This window comes from Daucus carota, chromosome 5, assembly GCF_001625215.2.
Source record: "Daucus carota subsp. sativus chromosome 5, DH1 v3.0, whole genome shotgun sequence".
Taxonomy (NCBI): Eukaryota; Viridiplantae; Streptophyta; class Magnoliopsida; order Apiales; family Apiaceae; genus Daucus; species Daucus carota.
This window is the reverse complement of record NC_030385.2, coordinates 46,787,188-46,802,346: the sequence shown is the minus strand read 5'-3', so window position 1 is coordinate 46,802,346 and position 15,159 is coordinate 46,787,188. Positions and strand designations below refer to the sequence as shown.

General features: G+C 36.3%; 3 protein-coding genes and 1 non-coding gene across 4 annotated transcripts; 2 read left to right on the top strand and 2 right to left on the bottom strand.

Moving 5' to 3' along the window:
• Nucleotides 1–798: 798 nt before the first annotated feature.
• LOC108223265 (protein NRT1/ PTR FAMILY 6.4-like) lies at nucleotides 799–3,439 on the bottom strand. The gene is made up of 4 exons (XM_064093381.1): nucleotides 3,140–3,439; nucleotides 2,948–3,059; nucleotides 2,641–2,858; nucleotides 799–2,349 (listed from the first exon to the last, which is right to left on the bottom strand). Exons 1-4 carry the CDS (start codon nucleotides 3,140–3,142, stop codon nucleotides 913–915), a joined length of 1,770 nt encoding a protein of 589 aa, XP_063949451.1. The 5' UTR covers nucleotides 3,143–3,439; the 3' UTR covers nucleotides 799–912.
• A 1,216-nt stretch (nucleotides 3,440–4,655) lies between these two features.
• On the bottom strand, nucleotides 4,656–7,823 carry LOC108223266 (endoglucanase 11-like). Its single transcript, XM_017397431.2, has 5 exons — nucleotides 7,444–7,823; nucleotides 7,115–7,327; nucleotides 6,823–7,023; nucleotides 6,485–6,739; nucleotides 4,656–5,469 (listed from the first exon to the last, which is right to left on the bottom strand). The coding sequence occupies exons 1-5, from the start codon at nucleotides 7,654–7,656 to the stop codon at nucleotides 4,831–4,833; spliced, it is 1,521 nt and encodes a 506-aa protein (XP_017252920.1). The 5' UTR covers nucleotides 7,657–7,823; the 3' UTR covers nucleotides 4,656–4,830.
• A 2,826-nt stretch (nucleotides 7,824–10,649) lies between these two features.
• TRNAL-CAA (transfer RNA leucine (anticodon CAA)) lies at nucleotides 10,650–10,733 on the top strand. The gene has a single exon. It is a non-coding gene; the product is annotated as a tRNA-Leu (tRNA).
• A 2,018-nt stretch (nucleotides 10,734–12,751) lies between these two features.
• LOC108223046 (glucan endo-1,3-beta-glucosidase 3) lies at nucleotides 12,752–14,921 on the top strand. Its single transcript, XM_017397097.2, has 3 exons — nucleotides 12,752–12,912; nucleotides 13,003–14,286; nucleotides 14,718–14,921. The coding sequence occupies exons 1-3, from the start codon at nucleotides 12,864–12,866 to the stop codon at nucleotides 14,750–14,752; spliced, it is 1,368 nt and encodes a 455-aa protein (XP_017252586.1). The 5' UTR covers nucleotides 12,752–12,863; the 3' UTR covers nucleotides 14,753–14,921.
• The last annotated feature ends 238 nt before the right edge of the window (nucleotides 14,922–15,159 follow it).

Below are 15,159 nucleotides of genomic sequence, written 5' to 3'. Positions count from 1 at the left end.
TACATAATAAGTATCATATCTAAACAAAGATAATGTATATAATATATGACAATGTCTTGATAGATGCAGAATATTTATTTTTGCAAATTATGATAGCGTTTACGAATATTTGGTTGTGGAAACTATATTATATATTAAAGATTAATATATATGTGTTCCAATAGGAGTATAATACTTTTAAAAGAAATAATAAATATATAATTAAATATATAGGAGGACCAAATTTTGGTACTTTAGTACCGATGTTCCACCGAAACGTGGTTTCGCTTATTAATAAAGGGTATTGATTGATGAGCTTTTTCATCTTTACTGGTGACTCTTGTTCAAGAGTTACTCCCTCCGTCCCTTTTTACATGTCCCTTTTGAAAAAAAAAAATTGTCCCAAATTACTTGTCCACTTCTCTTTTCAAAGCAACTTTTTGTATGTTTTTTCAAAATGTAACAACTTCCAATGTTTGACTAGCATATATATATACACAACTCTATCTAATTACATTTATTAACCTAACATTTTCTTAAGATGCGTTATTTTTTCAAAAGGGACAAGTAAAAGGGGACGGAGGGAGTATTATGCAACACATTTATGATTTTACAATTTTGTTTCATTGTTAAAAAAAGAGCTCCAGAATCAAACTCAAAAAGGTAATATTCTGAACAACAGGGAGTTTGAGTTTATGCTTTCACTACACTTAATTTACAGGTAATGCAGCTAAGATTTCATGCACATGAATGACTGAGCTGTTTGGATGGTAGTCGGGAATAGGAGGTTCCGATTTTCGTTAACCGACTCATTAATCATGAACCAAACCCTACTCGGAAATCACATATACTATTTGCAATAAATGGAGTTTTCAAAGACATTCATCACTAAATACAACACAAACAAATCTGTGGAAAGATGTGTACTAAGCACTAGGCTACTTCCTTTGCCTCAACCACTGCCTTCTTCTCAATATCGACGATTTCCTCGCCCTGCCAATGCGTGAGTTCCTTTTCCTGATCATCAGCAAGAACTTGAGATTTTTGGACCTTGTATTGATGGTTTCTTGCAAATGCAAGAAAGACTAAGAAATTTATGACTCCCAACACTGCAAGCAACCAGTAGAAGTTGTCCAACTTGCCTTTGTTGAGATTGTTTCTAATCCAACTTTTCCCAGTTGCAGCAACTACTAGAGTAACTAACAAGCTACTAACAAAGAACCCCATTGCCAGAGTGCTTAGAAAGAGTCCGGTGCTCATCGATTTCATCCTCTCTGGTGCTTCTCTGATGAAAAATTCGAGCTGGCCTACATAGGCAAAGGCTTCCCCTGCACCAACTATGCAGAACTGAGGGACTAACCAGAAAGCAGATATTTGAGTGTTTTCTTCAACTGCCATCTGTCTTCTTCTCTTTTCGACGATTGCAGAGGCTATCATACCAGCCACTGAGAAAACTAGCCCAATCCCTACACGCTGAAGGCTTGTGAGCCCTTGAGGTTTGTGTGTGATTCTTCGAGCCATAGGGACAAAGAGCTTTTCATTCAAGGAAGTAAAGAGAAGAATTGCTAGGAAAAGGAAGACGGAGAAAGAGCCTGCAGGGACTTCAAAGGAGCCAATGTTTCTGTTCATGAAAGTGGCTTGCTCAATTGTGAAAGTGTTCATTTGAGAGTATATAGTCCAGAACAGGATGCACGTGGACCATATCGGGATGAGTTGCAGAACCATTTTCACTTCCTCAACTTCCATCACAGTAGAAACTAGCCAAGGATTGTTTGCTTTTCCACTTGAAACTACTTGATCATCGAGGATGGCAGCCCTGTCCAGACACCGGAGCCTCTGTGTATGTGCAACTTCTGAAGTGTTGTACTCGTTCAAAAAGCTGTCGTGAGAAGGAAAAGATTGGCTCCTCTTCTTCCAAGCCAAGAACACTACTCTCCATATAGTAGTTAGTGGACTGCCTTGAGGTTTCCTAAACCGATACAATTTTGTTCCAGCTAGAAAAACCGCCACTGCAATTATCATCGTCCCTGCTGATATTCCATAGCCCCATCCTCTTCCAACATTATCTTGAATATACACCAAAATTGTCACGGAGAACAGTGACCCGAGGCTGATGCAGAAATAAAACCTATTGAAGAAATATACCATGGCCTTTTGCTCTTTGGGATTCGATGCATCAAACTGATCCGACCCAAAACCAGAGACATTTGATTTTATTCCACCACCTCCCAGTGCAATTATGTAGAGTGAGAGGTAAAGCATGGCTAGCTGGCCTCCATTTGCCTGAACACAGGTATTCTTTCTTGAATCATCGCATGGAGGGGGTCTTAACCCGGAAATACTTGTGGAAATCGTCAACAATGTTACTCCCTGATTGACAAGGCAAATGGAAACAGTCTGAATACTTTCCTTTTTATGATTTTACATATACTAACTTGCCTTGCTGGTATTCAGAGAGTGAATTAATATGTAAAGGTGATGAAAAGTTTATTAAATCGGCTAACTAGATCAAGCTTGATACACCTTAACTAGAATTACATGCACTATTAAGAGCCAACATGTTTACTTATCTGGAAAAAAAATCACATACTACATATCAATCCGATTGTAAATATACTACGAAAAAAGAAAGTATATACTGCCTTAATTAGGAAGCTTTACCAGAGCAGTGATAGATGCAAACGTTGCAACAGTTAAATAACGGCCAAGTTTAGCATCTGCCAGAAAGCCGCCAAGGAGTCCAAGGATGTTTAGAGTGCCCATGAAGTTTGTCACTATATTAGCAGACTTGGACGAAGATAGATGCATATCTCCAACTAAATAGGTAACCATGTTCATAGATATTCCCATCACGCATATCCTCTCAGAAAGCTCGGTTCCTGCATTAGCCCAAAGTTCAAAAACAATGAGTTCAATTTTGTTCCTCGCACTCTCAAAAATGCAAACTTTTCTGAAGCAGGATCCTTACCTAGGATAAGGCCTGCAGCAAGCCATCCACCAGTCCGCGAGTTGTCAGCCGGATTTCCTTGATAGTCCACCAGCACAGAGCCATCTTTGTCTCCACTACTCTCAACCAAAACCTGTTAACAGAATCATATCAAAAATTAAATCAGGTGCACGCATAATATACAGCAGTCATACTTTAGTCGAAAAGACTGACCATATTTTAGAGGCGGGGGAGACGCAAGAGAATTGCAGTAAGTTACAGGGCAGCTGCAGCCTGCAGATAAGAGGCTATGAAAATTTTATATATGGAATATTTTTGTCGATAGGATTGCGCGGGAATTATAACAGTTGCAGTATCTCCACATGAATTGGGAGGCAGAGGAGAAAGTGATCAATATGGTCACTCATTGCATCTTTTGTACTATGCAAATCAAGTTGAATGCAAGGAATTTCATTGTGTGGCTAATTTGCTTCCAGCCACAACTGGTATCAAACATATGTTGGAGAAGGACTTAATGTAATTCTGATATTCGATTTATCATATTCATGGGACCATTAGATTATCTTCGTTTATACGGAACTTTTACAATTTACGACAAGCTAATGATTTTGGACTTGTTCCTACATTCATGTATATCTTGTAAGCTGTTGTCAGCTAGTGGTTGCGCTAAGTTAATCTGCATTAGGCACTTTAATAATACCTGAATTTCCCTTAATATGTGTGTTATTAATATTTTTATGCGGAAAAAGGATGAATGAAGTTAAAATTATCGAACATTTTCATGTATTTCAGCTCGTTGTAATCGTGAGATTGTGAGAAAAGAAAGAGAATGGGCATTTTGCCTCTGGGACAGCTCTCTGATATGCTCAGCCACACAATTATTTCCAAAAAGTTAAAGACAGGGGATTCAATGGTCGAATTCCTGATCCAGACTCTGCTTGATGACAGTACCACACAATATTCTGCTTTTCTGAGGACGACTATTCAGACTCGGCTGGAATTGTCTAACTTGTCCAAGTGTCGGCTCGGCAACATATTTTGAAAATTTATATTTTGTTGGCTTAATATAAGTGTTCAATCGTCTCTGTTCATGTCCAAGGATCAAGTGTCTGACATAATACTCGAGGCAAAATGAAGAGTTTGAGTAACAGAGACATACGTATCAGGTTTTATTTGCTCCTCTAAACATTTCTTCCTCTATGAAGTGATAATCCTGGCTTGGAATCTATCGTACTTCTGCAAATTCAGATCAACCTATAAGCTCTTACACCTTAATATATCTGGTGTGATTAGATGGCTAATTATTCTATTGGGTGAATGTTACTTTCAGGTATCCACTGTTCATCGATTTATCAAATTGAATGATTTCTTGAGCAATGAAGCATCCACATGCCGTGGTCCCTGAATTTTTTGGTTTTTTCACAAACAATGACCACACATCATCACAAGCATCTTGATTCAGAGCATTTATCTTACAACTTCTTAAGGTCGGTGTCATGGTCAAATGTGTGCTTGCTAACTGTTATTTGATACGTCACTAGTCCGGACCTTCAAATTACATACTTTAATTATTATATTTTGTAATAGGGTTTCGTTTTCTTACTCTCGGGCTGTTATTTACTTAGCATCTGCATGAATAAATGGCTTCCTATTTTATATTCAAAGTCTAAAAGATTTAATTTGTAAACAAGCATTCTTGAAGGACTTGAAAGCTACATACACAAGTGCAGACCAGAATTCACTTTCCTTTCTGTATAAACAAAAGTGTGATACTATATCATATGATGTGTTAGGGCTGTTGTTCAAATTACAGCTCTAACAAATGTTCACAAGCACATACAATCAAATTCAAAACTCACTGCATAGTAATGTATCTATGTACCACTGATATGTATTATATCTACCTAGTAGGAAGCAATTAATCGTAAATCAGAGAACTGATTTAGCTTCGCAAATATACCAACAAGCGGTGCTGTATTGTATGTGCAGGCTTCAGTCTGCATATAATTTCCTCTATCATCTCTAAAATTATCTTCTCTATCAGGTCCTCCAACCAATGCTCCAGTCACAACATTCGGGTTTGGCTCAGAATGGCTGTACCAGTCATCGTACCCCTGAGTGCACCCGATGAACCCTTTGTTTACTCTATATGAAACAATAGATGCGCCTCTGTGATGTACCTTTGTCGGGTATCTAGAACCATATCCAACTAAGTAGCTCATATTCTTTGGGTTTGATCCCAAAATATAGTCAACTTGTGATTTGGCTAATGCAAAAAGTTCCTCAGGAGTCACTGTTATTCCGTGACAGCTGAGGTTTTGGTTTGTGTTTGACAGAAAATCCGAGTATACTGTCAGCAGAAAGGCTGCAGACGAAACATATTGCATATTGTTCCATTGGCGTATGAACAAGAGGCCTCCAGGAGTACGTTCAATGTTGGTTCCGTTGTTTTTGCTCATGCATGAACAAATATAGAATTCAGCCTTTGATCTGTACTGTTCAATTATTTCCTTCTGTTTTTTGTGCTTTACTTCAGGGAGCAGCTGCAGACGAAGATTATTCATATCAGTATCATACAAGATACAAATTATGGACAGTTCAAACTAAAAAGACCAAGCGAAACTCAAACTATATATAAATCCCACTACTAGAACTTGGTCTAGGGAACGGGTTGGTAAGAATGCGCAAACTTTATCTTTACACTCAAGTGCTACCCTACTAAATTTGGAAACTACATGTATACAGAGAAGATTCATAATACATTATGTCTTGAACCTTCAATAGGCATTCATCTGTGGAGGTCCAAGTGTAATAAGTTCAAGAATACCAACATATAGGTAGGAAATTAAAGGTAATCCACCCTCTTTTCATGGTGTACCTGTTGATCAGAATCTTGTCTAGCCTCTCCTTTATTAATATCCAGGTAAGTGGGCTTATGTGGGACAGACAGAGTTCAAATACCACTAACTAACTTCACCAATCTAATTTAGCCTTGTGTTATTAGTGTATGATTGACCATGAGATTCTTGCTGGGAACATCATATCTTCAATTTTAGATACAGTTGAGTTGCCTTGAGCCCACAAAATTTAAACCTTAAGAAAATTCTCTGATTACATGTTACTATTCTTTTACACACACAAAAATATTGCAGCAATTAAGGAATAATATACCTTAATTCCAACTTACATCTTCCCTCCACTAACTTGATAAAGTAAAAGGTATAACATAAAGCAAGTGCAAACATTTATCATAAATCAAGGATATGCCAAAATTTTCAAAAAGTGCTCATTTTAAATTTGAAATTGTGATGGTGAAATTTGCATAACAGGTTAAAAGTATCAGATCCCTTAGCTCAGCCTATCATCACCTAGCTATCAAAACGCAGAGATAACTAAGTTCAGCCGAGAGGCAGAGCTTGTGTGAGTATTTAAATTTGTGCAGTCGACAGCTTGTGAAAGAAAAGGTTATACGTGATAATATTCAACATCCAAACTGAATTCAGAAAGAAATATAGAATAAAAAACATATTGGATAGGGGAAATTTTATTAGAAATTACCATTGCAGCTATAATTTGGATTCCAGCATATTTAACATCCCAGCTGAATTCAGAAATAGACCAACCAATTCCACCAAAATTACCGGCATTATTGATGACATAATCCAAGTAAACCTCATTGTCGGTGGCCTTGTATAGCCACAGAGCTGCCCACAACAACTCATCCTTGTAGCCACTCACTGAGGCATAGTAACTCTTCACTACCCCCACACTGCTATCATATTGTCCTCTAAATTTATCCCCAAACTCGAACAGCTACACAAATTCAACCACATTAATCTTCCCATAATCCAAATTAACCGTGAAATTAACTAAAACTCTAAAAGTACTTAATCTACCTGTTGGGCATGGTGCAGCAGTAAATGAGAATAATGTGGATTAGTTTCCTTAAACACGATAGAGGCTGCTGCCATAGCGGCAGCAGTCTCTCCAGCAAGATCGGAACCTGGATTCTTCTCATCAATTTTATGAGCCTGTCGCGATGTGGTCATGTCCTCTGGACGTTGCCAGCAGTAGTGATCTGTGTCCCCATCACCTACCTGTTAATCATTAATTAAAACAGTTACAGTTTCTACTAATCACTAAATATTATATAATTTAAGCCCATAATATATTAGTTAAGGTACCTACCTCTGCCCATAACACATTAGGACTGGTATGTGCCTTAATGAAGTAATCAGTCCCCCATTTGATTGCCTCCAGAGCATGCTCATACTCTCTTGCCCTCGCAATTTCTTCACCGTATTCAATAACTCCCCACGACAACATTGTCACCGTAAAAGCCATTGGAAGTCCAAATTTCACGTGATCACCAGCATCATGGTATCCTCCTACCAAATCAACCTAAAAACAAGCAAAAATATTAACAACCAAACACACTCAATATATCCCGCTCTGGTATTAACAACCAAATATACTAATCATTCAAATTCAATCATATAAATGAAAATCAATCTCACCCCTTGCTCTAATCCATCAGTGAGGCCGGAATGATCACGCCAAGTGACCCGTTGATTGTAAGGTAAGCGACCAGAACGTTGAGCCTCGAAGTACAAGAGTGATTTTGTGAGAGCATCTGCATAATCTGGGGCTTGAGCTTTAGTCCAGATTATAACAAGTAACAGAGAGATTGTAAAAACTAAGCAATGTGGGAGCTGCTTTTTCATCTCCATTGCTCTTATAATCTGCTAAGGGAATAAGGAACAAGAGAGTGAGCTAAAGGGCTCTTATTGTGCTTTGCCAAATCTTCAGCTAATCAATAACTCAAAGAGTCTGCAACATATATAGGTGCATGTGTCTCACTTGATAAAATTTTGGAAATTTATTTCGCCCATGTGATGTGTAATTACAAGGGCATTACAGCTTAATATAATCCCGCGTAGTTAGATGCATATTTTTCAATATTCTCGTAATTTATTAGTTTTATGTTTTATACTTGAATTATAAAATACATTAATTTAAACAATATTCTATTATTTTAAGACATTTTTCTTTAGTCTCGACTATCTGAAAATTCAATAATATCATAACTATTTAGTTTTCATGTTCGAAGTAATGTTCGGGGCATGAAATTGTCGCAGAAATGACAAAAGAGGTGGTCAAATGTGTGTGATGTGTCACATCTGATGGTCGAAATTAATATTTGCTTAATTGGCGGAAACAAGTTCTTTTAAGTGCATGAAAATCGGTTGGATTATTTTAGTGAAAATTGACATACACGAATAATTATCTCTTTTCAGAAACTGTTATAAATACAAGGAACTTAAATGGTTGTATTAATTCGCATGGATTTATACTACTCCCTCCTTCCCATTTTAATTGTCCACTTTGCACAAATCACACAAATTAAGAAGTATTAAATGTGATATGTTGTTATCATTGCCATGCATTGGTTATACAAATATACTACTCCCTCCGTTTCAATTTACATGTCCACTTCAAAAAAAAAAATTTGTTTCAAATTACTTGTCCACTTCAACTTTCAATGCAAAATCATATTTCCAAAGTCAATTCTACTCCACATATCTCTTATTTGTATTTCCTAGATCAATCTCACTCCACATATTTTGATCATTTAATGCAATTAACTTGTGAACAACCACTTTTCTTAAACTATGTGATTTTTTTAAAGTGGACATCTAATTTGAAACGGAGGGAGTACTAAGTTTTCATTCATTTTGGTTAAAAGTCAACATAGTTTGCATCGTAAATAATGAAAATTGTGTGAACTAGTAAATGTTAACATTGAAACTTGTTATAATTTGTATTGGACAAAGAAAATGGACAAATAATATGGAAAATTTTTTCTTGACAAAATGGACTATTAATATGGGAAGGAGGGAGTATATACGACGACAAGTGTCCTCGGGAATATATAACATATTCTGGAGTGCAATACACAGTTCGATAAGCCTAAACCGCATACAAGAAACAAAGGGTACAGGGAGTAAGGAAATTAGACAGCTAAATTTTTATTTAAAAAATTAAGAAATATTATTAAATTATATTTTATAAAAGTTTCGAACTATGCACGAACAGGAGGGGCCAGGAGTAAGGCAATTCCTTCCGGCAAAAAGTGTGAAGTTCCCAGCTTGACAAAAGAGGCAGGGGTGTGATGTTTTACATTATTCTCCTGCTCCTGCATGTGCAGGTAAAGATTAATGAATCACATCAAAATGTCTCATCATTCCGTCATTACGACTAATTAATCAAGTCTATAAGGCAATTAATACTAGAACTCATGAATCTAGTCTCTAGATTTCCGTATGTACCAACCTCTGAACTATCAATTCAACTCATAAGTATAGAATTAGCCTCCTTTTAGACCTTAATTGGACATTAATGACCCTCTTAGTACCTGGTAGCGTTTTGTTGTATGTGGATAATATGGTCAACCGGAAAAGTATTTCTTAATATCATTTATTTAACAGATATTTATTTTTTTTCAAAAGTAAATAACATATTTTTGAAAATAAAAATAAGCTAAACTTATATAACACCATATCTTTTGGTTAAATGACAGAATATTGCACGCCTGTAATAAAAGTGATCGGACACGGAGCTAAATCACTCCAGTATAGGTTGAAATTTTCACCAAAGATTATTTTTTAATAAATCATGTACGACCCTTCAAAATAAAATAAAATAAATAAATCATGTACGAGTTTTACTCTCAAAGTAACATAAAACACACGAAAGTACGTTTACACGTTGCTAGAAATAATTTGTATTTCCTCCTCCATGCTCCATTGCTCTCAAGCCTCAGCGGTGATCAAAATTTTGTAAGAATACAATTTAATATTTTTGTAGAAAATAGTAATAATGACCCTAGTATTAATGATATGAAAATCGCAATATCTCCCAAATATATGAAATATTAAAGGGAATCGGGTGGTGTGGGTCTGGGGAAAGAGGTGGATCGGATGCACCGACGATACGGTGGACCGCCTTGTGTTCCTTTACCGTCTTACCGACACAACGTGTGCCTTATTTTCTTAATTGTTTTCCTTAATTAGCGCTTAACAACTAAACAAGCCTTTGTATGAAAATAGTAATTAGAAGTGTAAACCGAATTCACTTTTTTTTTTGTCAGGAATCCGAATTCACTTTTAAATATACAACTTATCAATTATTTATTATAAATAATATGTTTATCACAATAATTTTTTCAACCGTTAAAAATCGGTGTTCTATCATTTGTTTATTTTGATTTAGACTCCGTTCATGAATATAGTTAAAACGTAGTTGGGAAAGCAAGCATTGTTGTAGAGATTATATAATTCATTAATTTAGATGTTTACATATATATATATATTAAAAGGAATAAATATGTTTATAATATTTATAAAATAATATTTTCTTTTCTCCGATAACTATTTGAGACCTGCTTTATAAAGTGATCAAGAGTAATTTCCAACAAATCTGTTTTTAGCGCAATAAAATCAACCGGGCCTTGAATAAGGAAGTTTGTATATATTTTTTTGAGTTATATGGATTGGGCTAGAATAGAATATGGACCGATATAAAATTTTGCTAGCATATATGTTGATATGTTCTACAATTGCCTTTTTGATCGGGCCTTGTCCATGAATGCAACAGGACAAACACAGAGCTGTGTCGTATATGAAATGGAATATATATCTGGAGTTGAAATTTTTTATTAAATGTCAGGATGGCCGAGTGGTCTAAGGCGCCAGACTCAAGTTCTGGTCCTCTAACGAGGGCGTGGGTTCAAATCCCACTTCTGACAGTTTTTTGTGATAATTTTTCTGTTCATACTTGATAATGATATATCCCATACTACCCCCTATAAACAGAAACTAGAAGTGGGCCGAATGATTACGATGAAGACTGATTACTTGGAAACAGAAACAAGAAGTGGGCCGAATGAACTGACTGATTACAATTGTCATACCCCTTTTTAGTTTTTACAGAACTGCATTCTGTACCCCTTTTTATCGTACAATTTTTTTAAAATGTAATAAAGTATATTAAAAAGGGCAGAATTAAAAAAAACTAATTACTTGAACTTCGTCGTAAATTCCTTGCCAAAAAAATTAAAAAAACTAATCGTAAATTAGCTTCGATATGTTCTTCTAATACAGTGGTTGTTGGTTACAATTTTTTCTCATTTTCTATGAGTGAAATATAAAAATCTTAAAAACTCGGATGTAATAATATGATAGTTACTTACATCCATGCAAAAATTAAAATATATGCATTTACCATATAAATAGCATTATTTTTTTATTTTTTTGCTATTTATAAACAACAATATTACAACAATAATTCGTGAAAGAAGACTGTTAAATGGAGCACGAGCTCTCATTAGGCCTGTAAATGGATCGGATATCCGATCCGACCCGATTCGATCCGTGGTTAAATAAATGGATATGGATCTTTATTAAAAAAATCCGATCTGCTAATAATCCGATCCAATAATAATCCGGTCCGATAAAGAATGGATATAGATATAGTCAAATCCGATTTGTTAACGATCCGATCCGATTCATGCTTAACTATATAATATATATTATATTATATTATATTATATTATATTATATTATTATTAATATATTACATAAAAAATAATAATTTCTAAAAATACAAGACAAAATTGTAAATCATATTTTCTTATAACCGATCAGCCGCTCCTAATTCTTGACATGGCTCTCACTCTTGTCATCTGATTAATCTAATAATCACTCTTTTTTTTTAGAGTGAGTATAAACACAGGAGCTAACTCTTCCACTTAAAACCTCCTCAATCACCTGGTTCTGTATTTAAGACATATTTATCGACTTTAATTCTTATTAATATAGGAGAGCACATCATAATTTGCTTCCTCCAAAAGTATTAAGCAACTTGTTTATTATTTTTCTATTTATTTGATAAATTATGTGTTGAAGTTTTTATCAGAACAACCAACAAAGTTTTTATTAAATACATCTTTATTAGTTTTTTTTACCTATTACGTTAAAATTCATGAATTAATATAGCTAGAAAACATCACTTTTTTCTGTATGGAAGTTAAAACATTATTCCGGTGAAAAAATATATTTCATAATTTTTAGCGGATCGGGGCTCCGATCCGATTATCCATGATCCGAATGGACCGGATATGGATTGACTTGTAAAATATCCGATCCCTGATCCGATCCGATCCGAATCCGATAAATTTAAATGGATTAGGATATGGATTTAGCTAGATCCGATCCAAATCTGATCCGTTTACAGGCCTAGCTCTCATGTTACTAAAAAGGTCACTGGTTGGACAAAACAGAATATGAGAAATTTACAGACGACATAGGCTCGTTGTCGCATTCTTACTTTAACGGTCGACTACTCCAATGGACTGCCAACTAAACCTCAGGACCCCAGTCATTTACTTTATGATGATTTAATTCTGATTACTTCCTGAAAATCATCTCCTGTCAGATTCTGATTGCTAATATAGCAACGGATAGTCCTGCCTCATCTTTAATTTTATATTTTTATTTAATCAAACACATTTCTCCGTTTCAAGAAATCAACCACCTAAAACACAATTGGATTTAATAATTTATTTGATCACGTCATTTTCATGTATGCTCATCCATTAAAATTAATTACTACAAATTTTTAACTAATAAGTTAAAGAAAGTAACTTAAATCTAAGTACTGTCAGTCTATCAGTAGTTGAGTAAAGAGAGCTTTACATGTGGTTAGATGTGCATGACAGCCGTTCCAATTATTCACACGTTATAACCGTTGAAGATTTGTACCCGCTTAATAGTATCTCCTATAAATCTCGCCCACTCAACTCATTTTCTCCCATCTATCTCTCCCCACTCATATCTCATCTCTCTGTAAATTCATCACTCTCCACTCTTCACACACTATGAACCCACTCATCCCACTCCTCTTCTTCATTTTCACTCTTGCAGCAGGTACATTTATATTCTTCGTTATTTTCGATTCTGGTTCCGTCACTGCAGGTATCGTATTTTAAAATTGTAGTGTTTGTTGTTTTTTTACAGATGGACAAGGCTCAGTGGGAGTGAACTACGGGAGAATAGCCAACAACTTACCATCCGCATTCAAAGTAGTCAAGCTTCTCAAATCACAAGGCATCACACGTGTCAAAGTCTACGACACCGATCCCGCCGTTCTCAAATCTTTGTCGCGTTCCGACATCAAAGTCACCGTTGATCTCCCCAATGAACTCCTCTTCGCCACCGCCAGACACTCCTCATTCGCCAACTCGTGGGTCCAACGAAACATCGTCGCGTATTACCCGACAACTCAAATCGAAGCCATTGCGGTCGGAAACGAAGTCTTTGTGGACCCCAAAAACACCACCAAATATTTGTTACCCGCTATGAAAAATATTCACTCCGCTCTCGTCAAATATAATCTCGATAAATTAATAAAAATCTCGTCTCCAATCGCATTATCCGCTCTCCAAAATTCGTACCCGTCTTCAGCCGGGTCTTTCAAACCCGAACTCCTACCCGTTATCCAACCCATGCTAGACTTCCTCCGTGAAATTAAATCCCCGCTCATGCTCAACGCATACCCCTTCTTCGCTTACGAATCGAATGCTGACGTCATCTCGTTAGATTACGCATTGTTTCGGCAAAATAACGGAGTCATTGACGCGGGCAATAATCTCCGTTATTTTAGCCTATTCGACGCCCAAATTGACGCCGTGTTCGCGGCAATGTCGGCGTTGAAATACGACGATGTTAGCATCGTCGTAACGGAAACGGGCTGGCCGTCGAAAGGTGACAAGAATGAAATAGGCGCGAGCGTCGAAAATGCCGCAGCTTATAACGGTAACCTTATTAAGCGAGTCTTAGCTGGCGGTGGGACCCCTTTAAGACCGAACACAAACTTAACAGTTTACCTCTTCGCTCTTTTCAACGAGAACAAGAAGTTCGGGCCCACATCCGAGAGGAATTATGGACTGTTTTACCCCGACGAGAAAAAAGTGTACGATATTTCGTTTAACGTCGACGGGTTAAAGACTGACCGGGTCGACCGGTTACCGGTTGCTGACATGTCAGTCAGTGCAGCCGGGGAAACGTGGTGTGTGGTGAATGTAGAAGCGGGGAAAGATAAGGTGCAGCGCGGGCTAGATTATGCTTGTGGTGAGGGTGCGGCTGATTGCCATCCGATTCAGCCGGGGTCCACGTGTTACGATCCTAACACACTTGAGGCGCATGCTTCGTTTGCTTTTAACAGCTTTTATCAGAAGAAAGGAAGGGTAGCTGGCTCCTGTGATTTCGAGGGAGCTGCTTACGTTGTTACTCAGCCACCTAGTATGTTTTCGACTCGTTTAAAAATTTTACTAATTTATTTATCGACAATGCGCATGTTAGTGATTTGATATGTTAAAATGCTAAAGTAGAGGGAATCTAAAGTGGTACAATAGGAAAGGTCGATCAAGCCTGGAAAGTTGAACCCCACCTGACATGTCTCACAAGAGAACATGCCATGGGAGGACTAGTCGTGATAATAATTGAGTGTGCAATGGGCTAGTGGGTTAATCATTGAGCATCGAGTGTACCAATGTTGAGAGTGTACCGGTAATGTTGAGAGTGTACCAGTGTAGTCTATATTTTACGAACTGAGCTCGAATTTTATCCGGATTACAAATTTCTTATTATGTATCGGTGTAGGAACTGTTTGTACTATACAGATTATATTATTGTTGGAGTTCCTAAATTTCGTTTGTTTGTTAATTTTGCAGAGTTTGGAAAGTGCGAGTTTCCTACCAGATACTGAAGGAGATGAAAGAAAAGAGAAGAATGAAAGCAGTTGGTCCTTTTCTGGTTGTCAAATATTATTTATTAAATTATCTATGTATCTACAATTGTAGCGTCGTTTATTTGAATCGATGATTTTGTAAATGTTAGGCTAGCTATTATATTAAACATTTTTTTTATGTTGTTCAGATCTGTTATTTTCTGAATTTAGCATTTGGAATTTTACATTCTCATCGCATGTCAAGTTGATTAACGATTAACATATAATGTTCACTATATCAAAGGTATCTGAAAATCAATGTAATACTCCCTCCGTTCCCTAAATTGTGTATATTGGAGATGTCGCACATTAATATTCTTATAAAGTATATAGTTCTGTATTTTTTTTTAAAAAAAGACATTAATATTCTTATAAAGTATATAGTT